At 49.5% G+C, this 27,302-nt stretch overlaps 1 protein-coding gene and 1 non-coding gene across 2 annotated transcripts; both read right to left on the bottom strand.

Moving 5' to 3' along the window:
• On the bottom strand, positions 1 to 27,302 carry CYTH4 (cytohesin 4). The gene is made up of 13 exons (XM_038756483.1): positions 27,219 to 27,302; positions 20,955 to 21,037; positions 19,562 to 19,626; positions 17,066 to 17,132; positions 15,919 to 16,037; positions 15,423 to 15,503; positions 13,524 to 13,636; positions 13,210 to 13,358; positions 6,847 to 6,958; positions 3,597 to 3,673; positions 3,306 to 3,377; positions 2,312 to 2,466; positions 1 to 952 (listed from the first exon to the last, which is right to left on the bottom strand). Exons 1-13 carry the CDS (start codon positions 27,235 to 27,237, stop codon positions 880 to 882), a joined length of 1,185 nt encoding a protein of 394 aa, XP_038612411.1. The 5' UTR covers positions 27,238 to 27,302; the 3' UTR covers positions 1 to 879.
• LOC119937392 lies at positions 22,664 to 22,800 on the bottom strand. The gene has a single exon (XR_005454064.1). It is a non-coding gene; the product is annotated as a small nucleolar RNA SNORA7 (small nucleolar RNA).

The following is a 27,302-nucleotide window of genomic DNA, read 5'->3' as shown; positions in this document are numbered from 1 at the left end:
CTCAAGGAGCTGACACCCTAACAAGGGAGACAGACCCCCACAAACCCCAACTCCTCGAGAACCACCCTTGTCAAGACTTCGGTTCTCCGCAGTTCTGGACAATCCATCACCAACCCTGGCAGAATGGAGAGGGTGAGCTCGGGCCACGGTTGGAGAGACAAGGATGATGAGAAGGCAGCCCTGTCCCCCAAGGCAATGGCTGCTAAGAACTCCACTGGGGGTCCGGCTCACAGGGGTGGCGGGCGGGTTGAGGTCCAGAGGAAAGACTAGTGTTGAGTGTCAACTGGCTGGGTGTCTGGAACCTAGCAGGAAGTCCTGGATTGCCAGTCCCAGGAAGCCAGCTGCCCAGAGTCCGGGGAGGCAAGGGGGATGAGATCATGGCAGGTCCGCTTTGGAAAGAAAGATGAACTAGCCAGACCTGTCATCCTGAGGAGGGGCCTGCTGGCTGCTGGACCTGCTCTCCCACCAGCCGAGGCCCTCTCTTCTCAAGGCTTAGGTCCCTTTAGTGGAGCCCTAAATACATGGAGAGGAAGTTGCCTCCTTTCTGTCCCCTAGTGTCTACAGAAGACAAAATGGCAGGTTGGTACCACATGACGGAGATCCAGAGGAGCAAATTCCCCAAGTCCTGCTCTGTTCCTCATGGCATTGACTGGAAAGCATGGCTGGGTCTGCTCCAGAAGAATACTCTCGGAGGCCTAAGTGTCCCTAGAAGCCCCTCAGGCTAGCAGTGCCGGCTCCCAATGTGCACCCCAACCCTGGCTGCCGTTTCCACAAAAAACTGAAGTTTTGAGGGCGATGGGATGTCTAAAGGATCTCCGGAGTCTCCCGATTGTGGAAGCTGTCAGGTGGTCTTCAGGAGTCAAAAGTCACCTGTGAGGGTCATTGTTTGCTGGCGATCTTCTTCTTGCGTGCAGAGACCAGGTCATAGAAGGGGACTCGGGTGATGCTGGCGCTGGGGAGTAGGAGGAAGAGGAAGAGGATTGTGAAGAAGGGAGCCTGGGATGCACTTCCGGGGGAGGTGGTGCCCCCTCAATAAACTTAATCTTGGATAGGACCCAGGCCTGGGCCTGCCTGGAGGCAGGGGATGGACTAGATGACCTGGAAGCCTGGAGGCAGAGGATGGACTGGATGACTGGAGGCCTGGAGACAGGGGAAGGACTGGATGACCTGGAGGCCTGGGGCCTGGTCAAACCTGGAGACACAGGCCAGAGATGTGGACATGCCCCTGGGCCAGAGAGCTGAGCCTGGGGACCAGAGGGGCAGTGGTTGCATTTTGGACTCCCAAAGGCCAGGCTTGGAAAGGACTGGAGGTACCCACAAGCCCCAAGGGCAACCATCTCACTCCCAAACCCTTGTCTGGGATGCAGAACTACTTTTTTTGGTATTTATTCGTATTTAAAGGTTTGACTGTGAAAATCTCACTAATGACACATACATCATTTTCTCCTTCTTCCCCATCTCTTTAGTTGAGTACCTGAGGCTGGCAAAGCCAACCCAGCTGGCATTCCTGCCCCCAGGGAAACCCTTATCCTTGGCCTTTTCCAGGCTAACCTAAGGGCAGTGATGACATTCCCTTCTTCCTCTGAAGTGCCCATGAAAAGGCACTGTAGCCACGGCAGTTGACTGATTGACTCCTTAGCTTTGGGTCTGACCAGCTACCTGGATATGGGGGCAGGATTATGTCTACCGACTATACTGTACTCTCCAAAGCACTTAGTACACTGCTCCCCATACAGTAAGCGCTCAGTAAATACTTTTGATTGATTCTGATCATGTTTCTGGAATGTGCAGTGCCCCCTCTCTCCCTCATTGCCCCTCTAGCGCTTAGTACAGTGCCAATCACTTAGTACGGTGCTCTGCACACAGTAAGCGCTCAATAAATATGATTGAATCAATCAATTCTCTTAGTCCTTCCCCTTTGCTCCCAGCTCCATACCTCAGATGCCCTTTCCTAAAGAGGGGGAGCCCCCAAACAACAGGCTCCACCCCCAGAGAGTCTCTCCCAGCTCCTGAGATTGCTCCTTACTCCTCTCCCCTGAGGTGTGTGTGGGGGTCTCACCTCCTACTGTGAGACTACTCTTCCCCTTTTGAATAACCCTAGGCAAGTCACTTTACTTCTCTGGGCCCCAGTTTCCTCATCGGTAAAATGGGGACTCAATGCCTGTCGTTCCTCCCCCTTAGACCGGGAGCCCTGTGAGGGACATGGACTGTGCCCAATACGATTGTCTTCTATCGAACTCAGCACTTAGCCCTTAGTAAGCGCTGAACGGATACGTCGGTGATTATTAGTAGTATAATCCCAGCCCCTTACCGGATCGCCTTGATCCACTGGTCCCGCTCCTCGGCGCTGGAGGCGGAGATCTTGTAAGACTGGTGCTTACCCTCTACCACCTTCCCATCCCCGTCGGTCTTGCAAGCTTTTATCTTCTGCCCCTTGCAGTTGGGGTTGAAAAGCTCCAAGCAGTACTGCGTGGGGAGGAAGTCAGAGTAAAGCTGAGGGAGAGGAGAATGGGTGGGGGTGACAGACCCTATGAGAAAGGCAGAGCCTGGGGACACCTGGCCAAGGGCTCTTGAGATCCCAACGGGCAGAAGAGGGTAGCCAGTGGCCCAGAAGCTGGCAGAGATGGGCAGGAGCCCACTGGTTGGGGGGTGGCCCCCCTTTCTGGACACCCTCAAAGTGGTTGGTGTGGAGTATGAGATCCAGCATCCAGGAGGTCAGAGATTCACTCCATCAGTGCCAGCTTCTCTGTGGGGTCATCTCGGTGGCCCAGTGGGCAAGAGGAGGCCAGAGGGAAGCCTCCATCCACAGGAGCACAGGCACAGGAAAAACTCACCGCCCAGCTTTGACCTCAGGGCTCAGTGGGCAGGGAGCAAGGTAGGTTCCAGGAACCACTGCTAGCCCCCAGCGATGTTGACCTTGTGGGTTGAGGCACAAAGGTAACTCCTGCCCTGGACCGGTGCCCTTGCTCCCTAACAGTAATAATAATAATTCTGATATTTTTAAGCACTTACTATGTGCCAAGCACTGTACTAAGCTCTGGGGTAGATACAGGCAAATTGGATTGGACACCATTTCTATCCCACATGAGGCTAACAGTCTTACTCCATATTTTACAGATGAGGTAACCGAGGCACAGAGAAGTGAAGTGACTTGCCCAAGGTCACACAGCAGACAAATGGTAGAGCCGGGATTAGAACCCACGTCCTTGTGACTCCCAGATCTGTGCTCTATCCATTAGGCCACACTGCTTCCCTCAACTCTCCGCTCTGCTCCCTGGGCAGCTATCAGTCCCGGGGAAACCTACCGGCTTCTTGGGATCTTCCGCCTTCTGGACGGAGAGGTTCTCCAGTGGAATGATGCCCCGGGGCTCTTTGTCCTGGAAGGGAAGAGGCCATCCAGAGTTCTGGCACCCCGGTGCCGGGCACAGGAAGACCTCACCTGGGTCTTGGGCACGGCTTGTGGAATGGGTGATGGGTGATGGGGGCAGAGGGGAGTGCAAAGAGGTCAGCCAGGGTCAGCCCAGCGGGGGCCCTCCCGCCCACACACAGGATGAGCTGGGAGTGGGAGCCGGGGAGGGGCGGGCGGTGGGACTCACTGTGGTGAATTCGAAGTAGTAGAGGCAGTTATCGGTCAGAATGAACCAGCGCCGCTTCCAGGTCTTCACCCTGCCCCCTGGTCAGCCAGAGGGAAGCCAACGCTCAGCCCCATGGGGGTGGGGGATGTGGGCATGGGTGGCGGGATGGCAGGTGGCACAGATCTGGGCTAGAACCCGACGTCGGGCTGGGCCCCTGCACCACAGACCTCCCGCCCCTAGCTCGGCAGACACTACCACAGAATCGTGCAGGGTGGGGCACAGAAATTATAATAATAATAATGATAATAATATTTGTTAAGCACTTACTATGTGTCAAGGCCCTACTGAGAGCTCACCTACTCCAGGAGGCCTTCCCACACTGAGCCCCCTCCTTCCTCTCCCCCTCCTCCCCCCTCCATCCCCCCACCTTACCTCCTTCCCCTCCCCACAGCACCTGTATATATGTATATATGTTTGTATGTATTTATTACTCTATTTATTTATTTTATTTGTACCTATTTATTCTATTTATTTTATTTTTTTAATATGTTTTGTTTTGTTCTCTGTTTCCCCCTTCTAGACTGTGAATTCATCCTGAATGAATGTCAAGAACTGTTCTAATCGCTAGGGTAGATACAAGCTAATCAGGTCGGAAACAGTCCCTGTCCCACATGGGGCTTACACTTGTAATCCCCATTTTATGGATAAGGAAACTGAGGCCCAGAGAAGTGAGGTGACTTGCCCAAGGTCACCCAGCAGACAGGTGGCAGAGGAGGGATTAGAACCCAGGCCCTTATGACTCCCAGCTCCGTGCTCTCTCCACTAGATCATGCTGCTTCTCTGTGGTGGGGGACCAAGGGGGGCCCGAGGGACTGGGCAAAGAGTGAACCACCCCTGATCCCCATCCACTAATCACACTCACACACATTCATTCAGTCATTCAATTGTATTTATTGAGCGCTTACTGTGTGCAGAGCACTGTACTAAGCGCTTGGGAAGTACAAGTTGGCAGCATATAGAGACGGTCCCTACCCAACAACGGGCTCACAGTCTAGAAGACACATATGTACACACCCACACAAAATTTTACACACCTCCATACAATCACCCTTACCCACCCACCCACACAATCATTCACGCGCACAATTTCACAGCCACATTCACCCAATCATGCATAGACCCACACATTCACACGCCTATACAATCTCTCACACATTCACTCTCACACACTCACACAGTCACACGATTGTTCCCACCCACAATCTCACACACCTACAAACCTACTCAACCATCATCATTTATCATTATGAATGGGTATTTATTGGGCGCTTACTTTGTGAGGTGCACTGTGCTAGCCACAAACACACATTCACCCCTCTGCAAGTGTTCTCTATGATATTCTCTTGATTCCCCAGACAGGAATTCCACCTTTTTCACTGACCCCCTCCCAGGTAATTGCCATGGAGACCGTGAGCTTCTTGGAGGCAGGAACTGTGTGCATCATCTTTCTGGTACTGTACTTTCTCGAAGTGCTTATGGCAGGCGCTCAATAATTATCACTGATTGAGTGTTTGAGGAGACTCAGTGGAGAATCAGACACTTGGCTGAATGCTATCCAAGTATTCCACCCTGGGAATTTAGCAAAGGCCCAGACGGCACCGCCCTGGGCCTTGTGTTGCTCCACAAACTCTGCAGACAGATCCACCCAACTGTAAACTCCTGGAGGGCAGAGACCCCATCTTTCACGTCGGCTGTATGTTCCCAAGCACTGAGGACCATGATCTGTCTGCACGCTGCAGTTCCCGATGATATGTTCGTACCTCCCATCTCCTGTCATTTGATTTGCACAGATTTGCATATTACAAATCAGTCTGCACTTTTCTTGTGCATTTACCCTTGGCATTTTGCGCACTCTAAGGATAGTTTCCTTATCTTTCCTATCCCTTTTTGCCTATTCCACCTCTCCATCCCTGCTCAGTCGACTGAAGCTCTGTGCTCCCGTGCCCTGTTTACCCTTAGCCTGGAAGAGCACTGTTTGGAAGCTACTGAGCTGAGTGGGGTCAACAGATCAGCCCTGAACCCTGGAGACTCAGTGAGGTCAGCTTGATTGTTTTATTCATTTTTGTTCTATGGGATTTGTTAAGGACTTAGTATGTGTCAAAGCACTGTTCTAATTGCTGGAGGAGATACAGGTAGGACACAGTCCCTGCTCCACATGGGGCTCACAGTCTAAGTAGGAGGGAGTAGGATTTAATCACCATTTTGCAGTTAACTGAGGTACAGAGAAGTTAAGTGACTTTTCCAAGGTCACACAGCAAGCAATTGACAGAGCTGGGATTAAAACCCAGGTTCTCCAACTCCCAGGCCCATGCTCTTTCCATTTGACCATGCTACTTGATGGAGTTAAATCTCTACTTGAGATGCAGGAGATGCACTTTTTATTATTACTCTGTTTATTAAGCTCTTACCACGTGCCAAGCACTGTGCTAAGCACTGAAGTCAAAAGAAGATCATCAGATCAGGCACGGTCCCTGTACTACATAGTGCCCATGGTCTAAGAGGGAGGGAAAGCAGATGTCTTGTCATCATGCAGAAGCAGCATAGCTCAGTGGAAAGAGCCCGCGCTTGGGAGTCAGAGGTCATGGGTTCAAATCCCTGCTCTGCCACTTGTCAGCTGTGTGACTTTGAGCAAGTCACTTCACTTCTCTGGGCCTCAGTTCCCTCATCTGTAAAATGGGGATGAAGACTGCGAGCCCCACGTGGGACAACCTTGATTACCTTGTATCTCCCCCAGCGCTTAGAACAGTGCTTGGCACATAGTAAGCACTTAACACATACCAACATTATTATTATTATTATTTTGCAGATGAGGAAACTAAGGCCCAGAGAAGTGAAGTGCCTCGCCCAAGGTCCCACAGCAGGCCAGGGGAGGAGCTGGGATTAGAAACCGGTCTTCTGACTCCCAGTCAATCAATCATTGGTATTTACCGAGCACTTACTGCATGCTTGGAAAGTGCAATATGACAGAGTAGACACAATTCCTGCCTACAAGGAGCTTCCAGTCTAGAGGGGGTTCTCATATTTGACAGTGAACGCTGGAAGAGAAGCTCTACGGATGAGTTTCCAAAGTGATCAGGAAGTCACTAACGGATGAAGTCCTGTGTCCTTTCCGCTAGGCTAGCCTCAGGTCAGGAGGTGACTGCTCCCTTCCCCCACCCCCAGGTCCAACCCCAGCCCCAGCCCCCTGGGACAGAGATGACCGGCCTCTCACCGAGTTTGAGCAGCCAGCCTTCTAGGTCGGGGTTGAAGAAGGTGTGAGTGAGATCATTTCCGTCATCCTCGGGGATGGAGAACGGCTCGCTCTTGATGCTCTCGAACAGATCCTGCACCAGGAAGAAGAGGGCTCTAGAAAGAAACCTTGAGGTGGTGGGGGAAGGGAGAGGTCTCTCTCCCTGGGGCTAGGGAGGCCTCTGGATTTCTCTGGACCATCCAGCCTGCTGCTCACCCATGCAGCTAAGGGGGTTTGTGCCCAGGGACTATTTCCTTATTCCCTCACCTCACCCCCATCCCCGTCCACTGTAAACACCCCAGGACAGCTGAACCCATGCAGTTCCCTGGGCTGCCTTGGGACTCCAAACCCATTCCCAAGACCTGGAGACAATCCCCCATGGCTCACATCCACACACTGAATCTCTCCAATTAAAGTGGGAGCTCCTTGGGGGCAGGGAACATGTCGGCTGCTGTTACTGCCCTTGCTGTATTTTCCCAAGCGCTCAGTACAGTGCACTGCAGTCAGTAGATGCTCAGTCAATCAATCAATTGTATTTATTGAGCGCTTATTGTGTGCAAAGCACTGTACTAAGCGCTTGGGAAGTACAAGCTGGCAACATATAGAGACAGTCCCCACCCAACAGTGGGCTCACAGTCTAAAAGTCACAGTCAATACCATTGTGACTACTAGACTGTAAGCACGTTGTGGGCAGGGAATGTGTCTATTCAATCATTTATTCACTCATGTTGTTATATTGTACTCTCCCAAGAGCTTAGTCCAGTGCTCTGCACACAATAAATGCTCAGTGAATACTCCTGACCAACTACTGAGCCCTCTGTTGGGTAGGGACTGTCTCTATATGTTGCCAATTTGTACTCCCCAAGCGCTTAGTACTGTGCTCTGCACATAGTAAGCGCTCAATAAATATGATTGATGATGATGATGCAAAACCCAAGCAATCAATCAGTGGTATTTATTGAATGCTTGCTATGTGCAGAGCACTGGACTTAGCACTGGGGAGAGTACAATACAATAGAATGAGCAGACATGTTCCCTGCCCAGAAGGAGCCCAGGGCCCGGAGCTGGCAAGGATGACAATGGGTCTGGCAGGAAGCTGGGGGCTGGGAGGAGAGGTAAGAAGGCAGTGGATTCAGCATCTTGGGTGAGACCTGGGTGAGATCGGGATGAAATCCGGGTGATACCAGGGAGAGAGCAGAGACAGCTATGGCTGCGGGACCCCCGGAGGTGACGGCAAGTCGGAGGGGGCAGCTGGGTTTCCGGCCTCGCTTATAGACCCGGGCACATGGGCAGAGAGGAACCCTGGCCAATTGGTGGGAAACACATAGGAAACACACAGGATCCCATCCCTTCAACCCCTCAATTTTCCCATCCCATCCAGCGTGGTTGGCAAAGGACTTTACTGAGCAAGAAGCGTGTGGTCAGCTGGACAGGCTCCCGCCCCTGATTTCAGAGGGAGCCAGGAAGCTCGAGGTCCCCTCACCTCCCAGCCCAAGGCACAAACTGGCAGCCAGACCCGAGTCTATGTCAAAGATGGGGAAGCCCAGCCATCTCTTCCCCTTTCACCATTTCCCCAAGGTCTCCCCTCCTGGGAGGATGTGATCTGAGTCACACACGCCAGCGTCACGTCCGTGGGTTATTTGTCCGACCGGTTGGAGACTTCCTCATCGGGAGCCCAACAGTGGTTGCGTATCTGGCCAAGACGTCCCTGATTGACTAATAGTTTTGAAGCTCGCACAACTTCCTGTAACCAGGTGGGCAGGGTTGGGGGAGAGGGGGCGGACAGTGGGGATCCATGGAACCCCAGGATGCAGCAGCAGTGGGGGTTACTCTGCCTATTTCCCAGGGAGGGCTGGGATGGTGGGGGGCACTTAAGGCTCCATCTCCACTAGCCCCTTTGCCAGATGGTTCTCACTTCCTGCGGTCACTAACTGGCCATCACCGGTCCTCACCTGGGGGTCTCGGAGAACCCCAAGAGAGTGACCTTGGCCAAAAGAGAAGTAGTGTGGCCTAGTGGAAAAAGCATGGGCCTGGGATTTAGAAGCCCTGGGTTCTAATCCCAGTTCTCCCAAATGCTTGTTGTGTGACCTTGGCCAAATCACTTAATAATAATAAAATAATAATTACGGTATTTGTTAAGCGCTTATATGTGCCAGGCACTCTGCTAAGCGCTGGGGTGGATACAAACAAATCAGGTTGGACACTGTCCATGTCCCACATGGGGCTCACAGTCTTAATCCCCATTTTACAGATGAGCTAAATGAGACACAGGGAAGTTAAGTGACTTGCTCAGGGTCACACAGCAGACAAGTGGTGGAGCCAGGATTAGAACCCATGACCTTCTGATTAACTTCTCCATGCCTCAGTTCTCCTGTCTTCCCTCCTACTTAGACAGTGAGCCTTAAGCGGGACAGGGACTGTGTCCAATTAAATTCACTTGTATCTACCTCAGCGCTTAGGTAGTCAAAAATCGTTCAGCTGAATCAGCAGGGGACAGACCATCTGGAAACCAGACTGTCCCAAATACAACAAGATGACCGGTCACCTTAGCTTTTCAGGGAAGGAGACGTTTGTTCCCTTTCCCACCTGCCTCCCAATCCTGGCTGCAAAGGTCTACACCAGCCCCAAGACCACTGACTCGTTTGACACATTCTAAGCACTTAATGAATATTAATTTTTTTAAAGAGATACTGGAAATTGAAGTCAAATTACCCTCCCCCTTTCCCTGCACAGACCTGAGGGGGCAGGGGGAATTCATACCCATGGGATACCTGGGTAATACAAGTTTGGACTTATTTAATGCCTTTATCTTCTAATGGGTTTACACAACTATGATAGCCCAACTCAACTCCCTTTCAGAAGGTGAAACAGGGGCCCAGTGAGCATCAGTGCAGCCTGGTGGAAGGCTTGGGAGTCAGAAGAACTGGGTTCTAATCCTGTCTCTGCCGCTCTCCTGCTGTGTTACCTTGAACAAGTCACTTCACTTCTCTTTTCCTCCTTTTCCTCATCTGTAAAATTGGGATTTAATACTCCTTCTCTATCTCTTAGACTGAGCCTTTTCTGTGATGGGGATTGCGTTTTGACTATCTTGTATCTACCCCAGTACTTAGTTTAGTGGTTGGCACATTGTACGCACTTAACAAATACCACAATGATGAGGATGGTGATTATTGTTAGAGAGGTGAAGTAACTTGGCTCCAGTCACAGGGTAGGTTAAGGGGAAGGACTGGCGATGGATTAAAGAGGTAACAGTTGGTACTAAAAAAGTCCAGACATCTCTTTGTAAATTCCCGTCTTTGTGCAAGAAACAGACTTGCGTGACATTCTCTTACACAACTTAAGGACACTCACCGGAAGGTCCTATATACAAGAAACAGCGTGGCTTAGTGACAAGAGCACTGGCTTGGGAGTCAGAGGACATTAAGTTCTCTGTGCCTCAGTTACCTCATCTGGAAAATGGGGATTAAAAGTGTGAGCCCCACATGGAACAACCTGATTACCCTGTATGTACCCCAGCACTTAGAACAATGCTTGGCAAATAGTAAGCGCTTAACAAGTACCATTATCATTATTATTATAGAGCACAGACCTAGGAGTCAAAAGGATCTGGGTTCTAATCCAGGATCTGCCACTTGTCTGCTGTGTGACCTTGGACGAGTCACTTAACTTCTCTGTGCCTCAGTTACCTCATCTGTAAAATGGGAATTAAAACCGCGAGCCTCATGTGGGACAAGGACTGTGTCCAATCTGATTAACTTGCATCTACCCCAGTGCTTAGAACAGTGCCTGGCACATAGTAAGCGCTTAACAAATATCATAATTATCATTACTATTATTAAGTTGTTGGAGCCTACATGGATTTGCCAAACTTGACACCAGGTAGACTCTCAGCACTGCCCTTCTTTGCTCCAATGTCTCCTTGTTCCCATCCCAGGTCCTGGAAATCCACTGCCAATTCCGAGATGATGGCAGGAGCTGAGATGGAGGTAAACTTGCCTTTTAAAAGTGAAAGTGGCAGACATAAAATAATAATAACAATTATTATTATGACCAGCTAAGGGGCAGAAGAGCCAGGGCTGCTGTGCCTGGAAAGTGGGGTCAGAAGTCAGCAGCTCTGGCTTTGCCTTCTGGGGGCTATGCCCACTGACCCCTCCGGTTTATTCTTTCTTCTTTTCTTTCAGGTATTTGTTAAGCACTTACTAGGTGCCAGGCACTGTACTAAGGTCTGGGGTGGAAACAAGCTAATCAGGTTGGACACAGTCCACGTCCCACATGGGGCTCACAGTGTTAATACCCATTTTACAGATGAGGGAATGGAGGCACAGAGAAGTGAAGTGACTTGCCCGAAGTCACACAGCAGACAAGTGGCGGAGTCTGGATTAGAACCCAGATCCTTCTGATTCCCAGGACCATACTCTATCCACTAGGGAATGCCACTTGGATTTGCAGCCCGGTCAGCCCCTTGGCAGCCAGTGCTCCCACAACTCAGGAAGATGAGAAGCAGGAAAAGGAGGCAGAGGAGAAGGAAAAGGAGGAAGAACAGGTGGAGGAAGTGGAGAAGTGAGAGATGCAATAGAAGCTGCCCAAACTCCTTCCTTTTTCTTTTCCTCCTCACCGTGGAGCGTCCTCTCACCCCTACCACCAGGGTGGATGTTGGATACCCCAGTACTGCTTTGGAGGCCTTGAGGATGGCAGACAGACTCTCCAAAACCATGGTCGTACTGCCCAATGCCGGGCACCTGGTAGCACTCCCCAAACCTCAGCAAAATGTGGGGACGATGCCCGCGGTTTGGGGAGCAAAGGAGTGGTTCATCTGCTGGTCTCCCCCATTGGAGCGTAAACTCTTTGGGAGCAGGGATCAAGTCTGTTGTTTTGACTATACTCTCTCTGGGCATTAGTACAGTCAGTACCCTGGCCTCAATAGCTTCTCAATACATACTACTGAATGCCCAAATGAATGGCTGCCTAGTTTAAGTCAATGACAATGAGTCTTCCTGAATAGCTTCATGGAGGAGAAGGAGGAGGGGGAAGGAGGAAGAGAAAGAGAAGGAGGGGGAGGGAGGAGGAGGAAGAGGGGGATGAGAAGGATGAAGAAGTCAAAGGAAGGGGAATAAGAAGACGTCTTCTGTGAATAGAATGTGCTAGCACCTTGATTCTTTGTTAATCAATCAATCAATCGTATTTATTGAGTGCTTACTGTGTGCAGAGCACTGTACTAAGCGCTTGGGAAGTACAAGCTGGCAACATATAGAGATGGTCCCTACCCAACAGTGGGCTCACAGTCTAGAAATGCACAGTTAATATCCCATGTGGGGCTCACAGACTTAATCCCCATTATCCAGATGAGGTAACTGAGGCACAGAGAAGTTAAATGACTTGCCCAAAGGCAGATTAGAACCAACGACCTCTGACTCCCAAGCCCGTGCACTTTCCATTAGCTCCTGAGAGTCAGAAGGTCGTGGATTCTAATCCCAGATCCGCCACTTGTCTGCTGTGTGACCTTGGGCAAGTCACTTAACTTCTCCGTGCCTCAGTTACCTCACCTGGACAATGGGATTGAAATTCTGAGCCTTACGTGGGACAGGGACTGTGTCCAACCTGATTTGTTTGCATCCACCCCAGCACTTAGTACAGTGCCTGGCACATAGTAAGCACTTAACAAAGACCAGCATTATTAATATTATCCTTGGCACTTATGTATATATGTTTATTCTATTGCACACACAACTATTAATTTTGATTACTCTGTTTGGAGCTCGTTATGGGCAAGGAGCATGTCTGCTAATTCTGTTGGCCTCCTTCCAGCCTCTGTAGTCCCAGCTCGGAAGCACAATTACCTCACTCTAATAATAATAATGATGATGATGATGATGATAATAATGGTATTTGTTAATTATGTGCCAAGCACTGTTCTAAACACTGAGGTAAATACAAGATAATCAGATTGGACATAGTCCCTGTCCAACACTGGGCTCACAGTCTAAGAGGGGAGAGAGAACTGGTATGGAATCTCCATTTCACAGATGAGGAAACTGAGTGATTGAGTGATTTCCTAAACTTGTAGAGGATGGGGAATGTGTCTGCTCTATTGTATTGCACTCTCCCAAACACTTAGAACAGTGCTCTGCACAGAGTAAGTGCTTGATAAATACGATTGACTGAATGATCTACTTGCCCGAGGTCACATACAGCAGGTGAGTGGTGGAGCGGGTTTAGAACACAGGTTCCCCGGTCCCAGTCCTCAGATGCGGGGTCAGGACCCCCTTGCTCTGGATCCCCCCAGGTAGGGTTGAGGTCATGAACAGCGGGAGTTGGCCCCGGGGAGGGGCTGCCGCCGGCTCTTACCCTGAGCAGTTCCTCGGGCAGGTCTCCACCCTCGTTGATGCCCCGGTTCATGGACACGAAGCGCTCAAAGGGGGGCTTGTCCCGCACGTTGGGGTTGTGCAGGCTGGTGTTCAGCATGATGACCGAGAAGGAGAGCACGTAGCAGGTGTCTGAGGGACGGGAAGGGGCAGCGGTCACATCCTTGATCTCCCTCCCTGCCACCGCTCCACCCTCGAGTCCCATTCTGGAGTTGCCACAGGACAAATCAGCTGGGCCCCTCCCAACCTCCCAAAGCACAGACCGGCGGAAGAGACAGGTGTCTGGCTGTCTCTTACCCGTGGACTGGAAGACCCCCGGGTTGCAGACGCAGTAGCGCGTGGCGAAGGCCTCCATCATCCGGTCGATCTTCTGGGCCTCGCCCGGCAGCCGAAAGCTCCACAGGAACTGCCTGCCAAGGAAACGTGAGTGGAAGAGGGTGAGTCTGTAAGTTCCCTGACAGCAGCAGGACTCCCCTACACCAGCATGGCTGTTACTACTAATAATATGATGGTATTTAAAGCACTTCCTATGTGCCAAGAACTGTGCTAAGCTTTGGGAAAGATACAATAAAGACAACAAGCAGTGTGGTTTAGTGGATAGAGCACGGGACCTGGGAATCAGAAGGACCTGGCTTCTAATTTCCCTGCTGAGTGACCTTGGGCAAGTCACTTCACTTTTCTGTGCCTCAGTTACCTCATCTGGAAAATGGGGATTAAGACTGTGAGTCCCATGTGGAACAGGGACTGCGTGCAACCTGATTAGACTCCCTTACTTAGTATAGTGCCTGGCACATAGTAAGCATTTAACAAATACCACAGAAAACCCAACAATAATGATAATAACTGGGGTTTCTATGTGCTTTCTAAGTGCTGCAGTAACCAATATAAGCCAATGGAGCACAGACACCATCCCACAAAGGGCTCACTGTCTAAGATAGAAGGAGAACAGGTATTCCCATTTTACTGATGAGGAAACTGAGTCTCAGAGCAGTTAAGCGATTTGCCCCAGCTCACACAGCAGGGAAATGATGTAGCGGAGATTAGCACTCAGGTCTCTGCCTCCCAGTCTGGTGCTCTTTCCACTAGACCACATTTCTATTGTGCTCAGCCAAGTGCTGAGTTCAGTGCTCTTCCCAAGTGGGCCCTCAATAAATACAATTGGTGATAGTGCTGATGGGGAATTGGCTCCCAGCATGGAGGGATCCCATGGCGGCACTACAAACTCTCTCCCCCTTCTCCAATCAATCAGTCGATCAAAGAACCGTATATATTGAGTGCTTACTGTGTGCAGAGCACTCTACTCGCTGTGGGCAGGGACTGTGTCTGTTATATTGTTATATTGTACTCTCCCGAATACTTAGTACAATGCTCTGAACACAGCAAACACTCAATAAATATGATTGACTGACTGGCTGACTGGAAGAATACAGTATAAGATTACAGTATGTACAGTATATTATATACAGTATAGTATTAGAGAAGCAGCTTGGCTCAACGGAAAGAGCACGAGCTTGGGAGTCAGAGGTCATGGGTTCTAATCCCGGTTCTGCCACTTGTCAGCTGTGTGACTCTGGGCAAGTCACTTAACTTCTCTGTGCCTTAGTTCCGTCATCCGTAAAATGGGGATGGAGACTGTGAGCCCCACATGGGAAAACCTGATTCCCTTGTATCTCCCCCAGTGCTTAGAACAGTGCTTGGCACATCACTTAACAAATACCATCATTATTATTATTATAACAGAGTAGGCAGACGCGTTCCCTACCCACAACAAGCTCACAGTCTAGAAAGGGGAGACAGATATTAATATAAATAAATGATGGATATGGACTGTGGGGCTGAGGGAGGGGTGAATAAAGGGAGGAAATTCAAGTGCCAAATACTACCCATAGGAGAGCTGCAAAGCATCAGGTTTCCTCCTGGCTGGGGCACTGACTGTCCACTCCAGCCCGGGCTGGCCCAGTGCAGTCAGACGGCCCCCGTCTCTGCCCAAAGAAGTGGTCTGGGAATCCTGCTGGGGTGGGCCCACCAGTAGTTCTGGGTACAGAGCGTTTAGTACCGTGCTTTGCACACAATTAGCGCTCAATAAATACGATTGAATAAATGAATGAACCCGTTGCGGCCCCTAAGCGGGTGCTGGAGACCCCACCTGCTGCCCACCCTCTGCTGTCCCCCCTACTCGTCGTCCAGCCGCCCCACCTGAGAGCCTGCACTAGGTTCAGGTTGGAGAACTGGTGGCAGTCCACGAAGGCTTGGAGGACCTGGAGGTTCAGCGAGTCCCTGGAGCCGGGGAGGAAGAAGTGGTAAGCGATTGGGGTCATTGGGTCTCCATGAAGCTCGTCCCCTAATTGGCCACCCGGTGAGGCCCTCAAACCCTCCCTGGTCTCCCTGGCCCCAAGGTCACCACTTTGGGCCCGTCCAATTTCCTTTTGAATGCCAAAACCCTTGGTCCTCCTTGACTCCATCTGGAGCTCAGGTGAGGTAGGAAAAAGGGAAAACTGAGATGGAGGACTCACCCAGGAAGCTGTGGCCTATTTAGGGGAAGCACTTGGAATAAATTCAGGAGTCCTGGTCCCCAGGGCCACTTCCCTCCTCCCCACCACCCATTGTTCCTTGCTCTGCCAAGCCCTCATTGTCCCCAGCCCCAAGCAGGGCTGGCCCTTCCCAGAACCCACCCTGGGGCTTGCCCCCTCACCTCTCCCCCAGGTAGTCGCCGATGGCCGTCTTGTTCAGCCCCTCTCCCTTGTAGAGGAACTGAGCGATGTCCTCCATTTTGGGAGAGAGCAGCTTGTGGTCTGTCAAGTACTGGATTCCCTGGAGCAGCAAGAGGAAGAGACACAGGTCAGGAGTGGAGTGGGGTGCTAGTGAGGGTTGAGGGTGGGAGGCAGCTTCAAGATGGTCGGAGAGGTTCAGCGAGCAGGTCAGAGATTGGACTCCACACTGCAGTCTTTCCTCTTTTGGACACTGTGGGCTTCCTCTCTCTTTCCTTCTTTTCTAGGTCAATTCTCAATCTCCAAATCCAGGAACCAGACCTGGGCTGAGTAGGGGCTGGGGCAGAATCACACCTGGGCTTCTACTGGAACTTTTTTTTAAAAAATGATATTTGTTAAGAGCTTACTATGTGGCAGGCACTGTACTAAGCACTGGGGCAAATACAAGGTTAGGAGGTTGGACATAGTCCCTGTCCCACGTGGGTGAAAAGTCTTAATCCCCATGTTACAGATGCGATAACTGAGGCACAGAGCAGTAAAGTGACTTGCCAACGTCACCCAGAAGACATGTGGCAAAAAGGGGATTAGAACTCAGGTCCTTCTGACTCTCAGGCCCGAGCTCTATCCACTAAACTACACTGCTTCTCAATAAATCCGAGCTAGCTTCCACTAGCAGCAGTTCGCTGGCTCCTACACATCTAATTTCGGGTCAACCTGTGGTTTCCTTTGTTCTCAGTCACTGACAAGGTGGTCGGCGAGATGATGCATTCAGACGCTATTGAGCGGAAACTGACTTGGCTTAGCTGGGGGGTTGGATCGAGGCCGGAGCACTTATCTCTGGGCCCTGTGAGCCTGCTGGAGGCCTGGGTCCCAGGCGTCCCCAGAACCCATCTCTCGGGGTGGTTTTCCTGAGCATGAAACCAGACTGAATGGGAAGCCTCATGATGGAATCTGAGGGTTGAGGTGCACAGATTAAGGGTGATTCAAATGTCCAAAATGGCAGGAACTGGGTGCCTGAGGGCAAGATGAAACTCCTGGGGGTGCCTGTCTCTCCCTCCCCTCCCAAGGATGGGCAGCTGGTGAGTTCATAAGGAAAAGTTCCCCTGCCCCCCCTTCCCCATCTCCACCCACCTTTATGGGATCCATGTTGAATTTTTTCCGGCCAATACACAGCTCTTTCTCCTTCTGGGCCATCCGGCTGCAGGCAGAGGAATCAATGAATCAGTCATATTTATTGAATGCTTACTCTGTGAAGAGCCCTGTACTAAGTGCTTGGGAGAGTAATAATAATAATAATAATGATGGCATTTATTAAGCGCTTACTATGTGCAAAGCACTGTTCTAAGCACTGAAAACACTGTTCTAAGCACTGGGGAGGTTACAAGGTGATCAGGTTGTCCCACAGGGGACTCACAGTCTTAATCCTCATTTTACAGATGAGGTAACTGAGGCACAGAGAAGTGAAGTGACTTGCCCAAAGTCATCCGGTAGACAATTGGCAGAGCTGGGATTTGAACCCATGACCTCTGACTCCAAAGCCCGTGTTCTTTCCACTGAGCCACAAACAGAGTTGGTAGACACATTCTCTGCCCACAAGGAGCTTACAGCCTAGAGGATGAGACAACCAATCAGTCAGTGACATTTATTGAGTGCTTACTGTGTGCATAGCACTGTACTAAGCCCTAGGGAGAGAAGCAGCATGGCTCAATGGAAAGAGCACGGGCTTTGGAGTCTAGAGGTTATGGGTTCAAATCCCGGCTCCACCAACTGTCAGCTGTGTGACTTTGGGCAAGTCACTTAACTTCTCTGGGCCTCAGTTACCTCATCTGTAAAATGGGGATTAAAACCGTTAACCTCCCGTGGAACAACCTGATCTCCTTGTAATCTCCCCAGGGCTTAGAACAGTGCTTTGCACATAGTAAGCGCTTAATAAATGCCATCGTTATTATTATTATTATCGAGTTGACCTGATACTTCACTTTAGGAGTTTACAATCCAGCAGAGGAGATAAACATTAAAAGAAATTATAGGTAGGGGAAGTAACTGAGTATAATAGTAATAATACTAGACTGTAAGCCCGATGTGGGCAGGGATCATCTCGATTGCTGAATTGTACTTTCCAAGAGCGTAGTACAGTGCTCTGCACACAGTAAATGCTCAATAAAAACAATTGAATGAATAATAATGGTATTTGTTAAACACTTAAATGTGTGGATCTTGTATGTATGTATATATGTATGTATCTCGATCTCTTCTATCTCGCCGCCAACCTCTTGCCCACATCCTCCTCTGGGCTGGAACGCCCTCCCTCCTCATATCAGACAGATAATTGCTGTCCCCCATTTCAAAGCCTTAGTGAAGGCACATCTCTTCCAGGAAGCCTTAAATCATATTGAAGGCACATCTCTTCCAGGAAGCCTTCCCTGACTGAGCCCTCCTCTCCTCTTTTCCCACTCCCTTCTGTGCCACTCATAGTTGCTCCTTCATTCATCAGCTCTTAGTACAGTGCCTGGCACGTAGTAAGTGCTTAACAAATACCATAATTGTGACTATTATTATAATTATCATCATCTCTGCCTTCCTCACAGCACATATGTATATAGATTGTTGTGGACAGGAATTTGTCTGCTGCTACATAGTATTCTCCCAAGTGCTTAGTACAGTGCTTTGCACACAGTCAGCGCTCAATAAATATGACTGACTGAATGAATGAATTAAAGTATGTAAGTGCTGGGACCAAGGGTTGGTGGGGAGATGCGATCAATCAATCAGTGATATTTGTTGAGCGCTTACTGTGTGAGAAGCACTTTACTTAGATAATAATAATAATAATAATAATAATAATAATGATGGCATTTATTAAGTGCTTACTATGTGCAAAGCACTGTTCTAACATAGAGAAACAGCATGTCTCAGTGCATAGAGCACGGGCTTGGGAGTCAGAAGGACCTGAGTTCTAATCCTGGCCCCACCACATATCTGCTGTGTGTCCTTGGGCAAGTCACTTCACTTCTCTTGCCTCAGTTATCTCATCTGTAAAATGGGGATTAAGACTGTGAGCCCCACGTGGGACAGGGTCCGTGTCCAACCCAATTTTCTTGTATCCACCCCAGTGCTTAGTATAATGCCTGGTACATAGTAAGCACCGAACAAATACCACAATTATGATCATTATTAATACCTGTAAAATGGGGATTAAGATTGTAAGCTCCATGTGGGATGGGAACTGTGTCCAACCTGATTAGTCGGTATCAACCCCAGCACTTAGAACAGTGCCCGCATATAGTAAGTGCTTAATAAATACCTTTTTTTAAAAAAAAAAAAAAAGCACTTGGGAGAATACACTACAACTGAGATGGTAGACAGGTTTTCTGGGGTCACCGGGTCACCTGAGCCAGGTGTAGGGATTCCAGGCCACAGCGCCTGATCTCCTGAGTCTTTCCTCCACTGGGCTTTCCACCTCTCGTCCCTTGGTTGGTTTCACAGGTCATTGAGGTGGGCGGGCGGGCTCCCCCAGAGCAGCAGTCGTGTCTGGTGTTCATTCTAGTCCTTTGTGGGCTTTCATTAAATGTCAGCCGTTTCTCTGCCTCTGTTCCCACATCCCCTCCCTCCCCCACTGCCCCTCACCTCTCTTCTGCATCTTCAAAGCAGTCTATTTGTGCAAACACGTCTGCAATCTCGTTTTTCAGCTTCTGTAGAAGAAAGTATCACATAGAAATGGAGAGAGAGAGAGGGGAGAAATGGTGAAAGGTAATGAGCAAGATGGTGAGAGAGGGAGAGAGAAACAGAAATGGGAAGAGAGAGATGGGGGGAGTAAGAGACAGGAAATGGAGGAAGAGGGAGAGATGGAGAGGGGTGAGAAAGATGGTGAGAGGGAGAGAGATGGGAAGATATGGGAACATGGCAAGAGATAGAAAGGGAGAGAGAGATTGGGAGGATGGGGAGATTGAATGGGTAAGGGATCATAATGGTAACAAGTCTTAAACGCCCCTCCACTCACCCGCCCTGGCATCTTCCAGGAGCCGAAGCTTTTTCTTTCCTAAAACGGGTCTCTCTGCCATTTGAGGAATTGGCAGGCCGCCTCCCCGCCCCCAGGTCCTCAGGAAGTGTGTTCTGGGGACTCCCTGGGGTTCCCTTGGACTACGCCTAAGCTGGCAGACTGAATCACCCAAAGACTTAGCAGTCTCCAGACATCCGGGTTCCCGCTGGTGGGGCCCGAGCCGGGCAGTGAGGGGGAGTCTTCTCTCCCACTGGAGGAGGAGTGGGTACTGGGGCAGCTCATCCCAGCCGAGGTAGGGCCGGAGGGCTGAGGCCTTGTCCTAGCTCCTGCAGTGGATCCCAGGGGGTCCCCAGAACAGCTGATCCCCTAAGTTAATAATAATTATAATAATAATAATTCTGGTATTTGTTAAGCACTTACTATGTGCCAAGCACTGTTCTAACTGCTGGGATAGAAGGTAATCAGGTTGTCTCACTTGGGGCTCATGGTCTTAATCCCGATTTTACAGATGCGGTAACTGAGGCACAGAGAAGTTAAGCAGCTTGCCCAAGGTCACACAGCAGACAAGTGGCAGATCTGGGATTAGAACCCACATCCTGTGACTCTTGAACCCGTGCTCTTTACACTAAGCCAAACTGCTAAGGAAGGGCGGCAGGGTGCAGGGCTGGGTGCTTTTCTGGGGTAAAGGGTGGATTCCCCTGAGATGGTGGATGTGGGGACCTCAGTTTTGCTCTGAAACATGGAGAATCCCTGCCCTGTCCCCCTATGCCGGGCCAGAGAGAAGTGTATTGGTGAAGGCCTGAAGACCTTGGAGGTTATCCCAATTTCTTCAGGAACCTGAAAACTCTTGATGTTTGGTTCACTTTCCAGTCATCCAGGTGGTGCCTTGTGGCAAAAGTCAATTCTCCATCATGAGGGACCGAGCAGGGAAATGGCCTGGATGCTCCCGGGGTGGGAGAGAGGCTCCTGGCAGATCTGGGAATGTCTGTCTGGGCATCATTCTGGGGAGAAGGGACAAACCTGAATGTCTTCCATCAGCTGCTGCCGATGCCATTTGATTTTCTCCAGTTCCTCTTCTTCCATCTTGCTCAGCTCGGTCAGATCTGCGAACCAGACAGGGCGGCAAGGGTCAGCCCGCCTTCAACCCATTTGGGACTTCTTTCCTCCCAGCCGCTCAATCAATGGTATTGATTGGGTGCTTACTGTGTGAAGAACACAGTACTGAACGCTTGGCAGAGTGCAATACAACAGAGTTGGTAGACACGTTCCCTGTTCACAAGAAGCTTACAGTCTAGAGGGGTAGACAGGCATTAATATGAGTAAATAATTTGTAAATATGTACATGATTGCTGTGGAGCTGAGGATGGGGTGAACACCAAAGCCTAATTCATTCATTCAATCGCATTTATTGAGCGCTTACTGTGTGCAGAGCACTTGTAAGTGCTTGGAAAGTACAATTCAGCAACAGAAAGACAACCCCTGCTCACAACGGGCTCACAGTCTAGAAGCTGGGGAGAGACATCAAAACAAGCAAACGGGCATCAATAGCATCAGTATAAATAGAATTATAGGTATACACATATCAAAACAAGTAAACAGGCATTGATATAAATAAATAGGGCACGGATCCAAATGCATAGATAAAGCTGAAGGGAGAGGGTGAGGGGGAAGAAGGCTTAATTGGGGACGGCCTCTTGGAGGAGATGTGACTTTAATAAACTCAAAGTGCATAGTGAATCTAGTTCTTGCTGGTGCCCCAGGGAGGAATAGAGACGGGCAAGGAAGCTCCTGGGGTCACTCAGCAAGGCAGCGGAAGACCTAGGAGGAAAAAGGCTCATTATTATTATTATTATTATTTATCCTCACAGAAAGGGAAGGAGCCCCGAAAGACCATCTCTTTGCCTCTGGGCCTCAGGCTGGAACTGTAGCTGCTCCTGCCAAACCCCCACACTTCTAAACTGTAAAGCTTGTTTTGGGCAGAAAATGTGTCTATATATTGCTACATTTGTACTCTTCCAAGCACTTATTACAGTCCTGTGCACACAATAAGCACTCAATAAATATAGTTGACTTGCTGACTGACTGTGCTCAAAGCTTGAAGCTTAGCTGAGTTTTCCCCTGAGATGAATGACGAGAACCTAACAGTGAGCGCTCCACTTTGCTGAACCAGTCCGGAGGTCTCGGTGCATTGGGATTTGATGGGGTGGACTGGATCACCTTTTTTTAAAATGGTATCTATTAAGTGTTTAATAAATAGGCGCTGTACTAAGCGCTGGTGTAGACACAAGCTCATCAGATTGGACACAGTCCATGTCCCACATGATGATGATGATGATGATGATGGCATTTGTTAAGTACTTACTGTGTGCAAAGCACTGTCCTAAGCGTTGGGGGGGATACAAGGTGATCGGGTTGTCCCATGTGGGGCTCACAGTCTAAATCCCCATTTAAAAGATGAGGTAACTGAGGCTCAGAGAAGTTAAGTGACTTGCCCAAGGTCACACAGCAGACATGTGGTGGAGCTGGGATTCGAACCTGTGACCTCTGACTCCAAAGCCCCTGCTCTTTCCACTGGGCCACGCTGCTTCTCTATTCTGGTAGTGTATCCACAGAGGTTTCTTGGTAACAGTACGGAAGTGGTTTACCACTGCCACCTTCCACGCAGTAAACTCGAGTCTCCGCCCTCGATTCTGTCCCATGCCGCTGCTGCCCAGCATGGGTGAGTTTTGACTTGTAGCAGATTGTCTTCCATCACTAGCCACTGCCCAAGTGAGGAATGGAATGGTTAGGCCTCTGCTTGACTCTCCCTCCCATAGCCGAGACTGGTAGAGGACTGGAAACTCTCCAGGTGTGACGCTGAGAGGGGGACATATCTTTACACTCTGCCATTTACTCTATCTGTACTTTATTTTAATTTCTGTCTCCCCCTCTAGAGGGTAAGCTCAATGTGGACAGGGTTTGTCTCTACTTACTCTATTTTATTGTACTCTCCCAGAAAGTACTTAATAATTAAGGGATTCACTTAGTACTCAGTGGTACTCACTGATCAAGGGATTCATTTGGACACTGACTCTGCTCTCTGCTAGAAAATCCACTTGGAACTGCTTCTGATCCATGTTGGTGAGTTTTTACTTCCTTTTGGCTTAACCAGTCTAGTTGACAAAACAGGCCAGGGATATAAGGACCTACTTTGGGGATTTGTGATTCCATCTTTTCCTAAACAAAAGCTTTAGAGTAAAGGTGTCTATGTTTCCCCACTACACCCTAAGATCCTTGTGGGCAGCGATCATGTCTACCAATGCCACTGAATGTTTGCAGGTCCTTAGTACTCCTAAGCACTTAGTACAGTGCTCTGCTCAAGTAAGCACTCAACAAATACCACTGACTGATGGATTAACCCCATGATCTGCACTCATTAAGAACTCAATAAATGCAATTGATTGGTGTTCTGGAGGCTGAGCCTAAAGCACATGGAAGACAGCCTCTATAATCCCTTCTTCAATCCTGGTGGATACAGTTTAAATATCAGTCTGGACATAACTTCCCTTTTAGGACCGTATCTATATGTTGCAGACTTGTACTTCCCAAGTGCTTAGTACAGTGCTCTGCACACAGTAAGCGCTCAATAAACATGATTGAATGGCTCACAGTGTGGCTCAGTAGAAAGAGCTCGGGCTTTGGAGTCAGAGGTCATGGGTTCAAATCCCGACTCTGCCAACTGTCAGCTGTGTGACTTTGGGCAAGTCACTTAGCTTCTCTGTGCCTCAGTGACCTCATCTGTAAAATGGGGATTAAGACTGTGAGCCCCCCGTGGAACAACCTGATCACCTTGTAACCTCCCCAGAGCTTAGAACAGTGCTTTGCACATAGTAAGTGCTTAATAAATGCCATTATTATTATTAATCCCCATTTTACAGAAGAGGTAATAATAACAATAATAATTATGCTATTTGTTAAGCGCTTACCATGTGCCAGGCACTGTATTAAGCGCTGGGGTAGATACAGTGTAATTGAGCTGGACAAGGTCCCTGTCCCACACAGGGCTCACAGACTCAATCCTCATTTTACAGATGAGGTAACTGAGGCCCAGAGAAATGAAGTGACTTACCCAAGTTCACACACAGACAAGTGGTGGAGCCGGGATTAGAACCCAGGTCCTTCTTACTCCCAAGCCCGTGCTCTTTCCACTAGGCCACATGGCTTCTCATCTGACCCTTCGTGTGCTCTGACCAGGACATGGGTGGACCTGCCCCTTCATGCCCCAGACTCCGGCTGCCCAGGGTCCTGATATGAATGAACCCAAGCCCCAGCACCACCACTTCCCCTGCTGCCTTAGCTTTTTCCTTTTTCCTTCCTCTTTCCTGCCATATTTTTAGAAGCTGTTCAGTGTGCAACATCTAAACCGAGAGTTTCCAGGACAGCTGCAGCCACTTCTTCTTTCCAAAGCCGGAGAGGTATTGTGGTGGGTGTGGAGAGGGGGGTCTGAGAGTGGGAAAGGGCCCCAAGGCGAGCAGAGGAAGGGACCAGGAGGAGGAACAGAGAGGGTTGTAACTTGCCTAATGACATACAGCACATCAGCAGGAGGAGCGGGACTGGATTAGTGTTAATTATTGTTAATACAGTCACTCATCCTACCCCGCCTAAATTTCTGCTTTAGCTTCCTTGCTGACCTCCCAACCTCCTGTCTCTCCCCACTCCAGTCCATACTTCACAATGCTGCCCGAATCTTCTTTCTATAGAGAAGCAGCGTGGCTCAGTGGAAAGAGCACGGGCTTGGGAGTCAGAGGTCCTGGGTTCGAATTCTGGCTCCACCACTTGTCAGCTGTGTGATCTTGGGCAAGTCATGTAACTTTTCTGGCCTCAGTTCCCTCATCTGCAAAGAGGGGATTAAGACTGTGAGCCCCACATGGGACAATCTTGATCACCTTGTTTCCCTCCCCAGTGCTTGGCACATAGTAAGTGCTTAACAAATGCCGCCATTATCATTATTATTATTATTATTATTATTATTATTATAAAAACGATGAGGATATGTCACCCGACTCCTCAAAAATCTACAGTGGTTGCCTCTCCACCTCCATATCAAACAAAAAGTCCTCACCATTGGTTTCAAAGCACTCCATCACCTTGCTCCCTCCTATCTCACTTTGCTTCTCTCCTATTACAACCCAGCCCATTTACTTTGCTCCTCTAGTGCTAGCCTTCTCACTGTGCCTCCATCTCACCTGTCTCGCCGCCGACCCCTGGTCCACACACTGCCTCTGGCCTGGAATGCCCTCCCTCCTCAAATCGGACAAACAATTACTCTCCCTCACCTTCACAGCCTTATTGAAGGCACATCTCCTCCAAGAGGACTTCCCAGACTAAACCCCACTTTTCCTCATCTCCCACTCCCTTCTGCATCGCCTGAATTGCTCCCTTTGCTCTCCCCGACTCCCAGCCCCAAGGCACTTATTTATATATCTGTAACTTTATTTGTATTGATGTCTGTCACCCTGCCTGTAGACTGTGAGCTCACTGTGGGCAGAAGCTGTCATTGTTTATTGTTATATTGTTCTTTCCCAAGAGCTTAGTACAGAGCTCTGCACATAGAAAGCGCTTAATAAATAAGAAAGAAAGAAAGAAAGAAAGAAAGAGAGAGAGAGAGAAAGAAAGAAAGAAAGAAAGAAAAGAAAGAAAGAAAGAGAGAGAAAGAAAGAAAGAGAGAAAGAAAGAGAGAGAGAAAGAAAGATGGAAAGAAACAAAGATGGAAAGGAAGAAAGGAAGAAAGGAAGAAAGAAAGAAAGAAAAAGAAAGAAGGAAAGAAAGAAAAGAGAGAAAGAAAGAAAGAAAGAAAGAAAGAAAGAAAGAAAGAAAAAGAAAGAGAAAGAAAGAAAGAAAGAAAGGAAGGAAGAAAGAAAGAGAGAGAGAAAGAAAGAGAGAGAAAGAAAGAAATAAAGAATGAATGAATAGTGGATTAGTCATTTTTATAGTCCCTCACAGACCCAAACCCTGGGGCCTGGAGTCAGTGGGATTAGGAGGAGGAAAAGTTGCCCTGGACCCATTTCCCGTACTGTGACACTCCCTCTGGGGGTTTCTTCGGTCACACTGTTTACCCCCAGAGCAGAGCTAACCTCTCCGTGTGGTCAGCGTTATTTTTAAGTGCCCCCGTTGTGGTTCTGATTCTCCATTTATGTTATCTCCAGATCCTCCTAGGTGTTTTGATCGCCTCTCTCTCAGCACTGCCCCGTCGCCCTCCTGTCAGCAGAGCTGGGGGCCGTGGGGCTCTCTACTAGACTGTGAGCCAGGGGTCATCTTGACCAACTTTATTGCAATGTGCTCTCTTGAGAGCTTAGTACAGTACTCTGCACACAGTAAGGGCTCACATATACCACTGATTGACTGACAGGAGACTTCAGCTGGTCAGTCAATCGTATTTGAGTGCTTACTGTGTGCAGAGAACTATATTAAGCACTTGGGAAAGTACAATACAACAACATAACAGACACATTCCCTGCCCACAGTGAGCTTACAGTCAAGAACCCACACTCAATCCCCCTCTAGTCTCCTTCAACTCCCTAAAGACAAATCTGCTTCTCACCCTGCTCTGATTTTCTTGTCTCCCAGGGCTGGGGAAGGGGGCTAGGGTCGGAGGATTTGAGGCCTGACACCCCTTCCGTGGGTACAGAGGAACCTTCCTGTCAGGATGTGGGGAGTGAAAGGAGAAAACCATCTGTTAAGGGATTCCCTGACATATTTCCTTGTTCTAAGCTGCTTGAGGGAAGGGATTGGGTCTGCTAGCTCTGTTGTATGCTCTAAAACATTTAATGCAGTGCTCCGCACAGAGTAGGAGCTTAGGGAATATTAACAAGTGATTGATGGGCTAAGCAATTCTGAGCTGGGCAAGGAAAGATATCCTGTGGGCTGAACCCCATACTAGGTGTACTGAGGAGGGGTAGAGAAGCAGCATGGCTCAGTGGAAAGAGCACCGGCGTTGGAGTCAGAGATCATAGGTTCAAATCCTGGCTCTGCCAACTGTCAGCTGTATGACTTTGGGCTGAAGCCAATGAGAGTTGCAGGCAGCCACCAGTCTACCCACTCATGCCCGTCTTCTTGCCCGTCTGAGATGGCAACAACCAAGAATGTTCTAGATCCTCCGCTCCCTTTTCCCTTGCCTTGGGCTCCAGGGCCCTTAGAGGGACTCTCAGTTAAGCGAGTGAGAAAGCAGCACAATTTTCCAGAATGCACCGACCCTGGGATAGCATCCCTAGGGCCATCTGGGGGAGCCTTACCCTGAGGCCTTACCTGGATGGCAGAGAGTCATCCTGATTCCCAGGGGGAGAGGGGTCCCTTCAGCCGCCAGCTTCTCCTCACTCCTAGCCGTGCACA

Source organism: Tachyglossus aculeatus, chromosome 14 (assembly GCF_015852505.1).
Source record: "Tachyglossus aculeatus isolate mTacAcu1 chromosome 14, mTacAcu1.pri, whole genome shotgun sequence".
NCBI lineage: Eukaryota > Metazoa > Chordata > Mammalia > Monotremata > Tachyglossidae > Tachyglossus > Tachyglossus aculeatus.
This window is presented reverse-complemented; position numbering and strand designations above follow the sequence as displayed.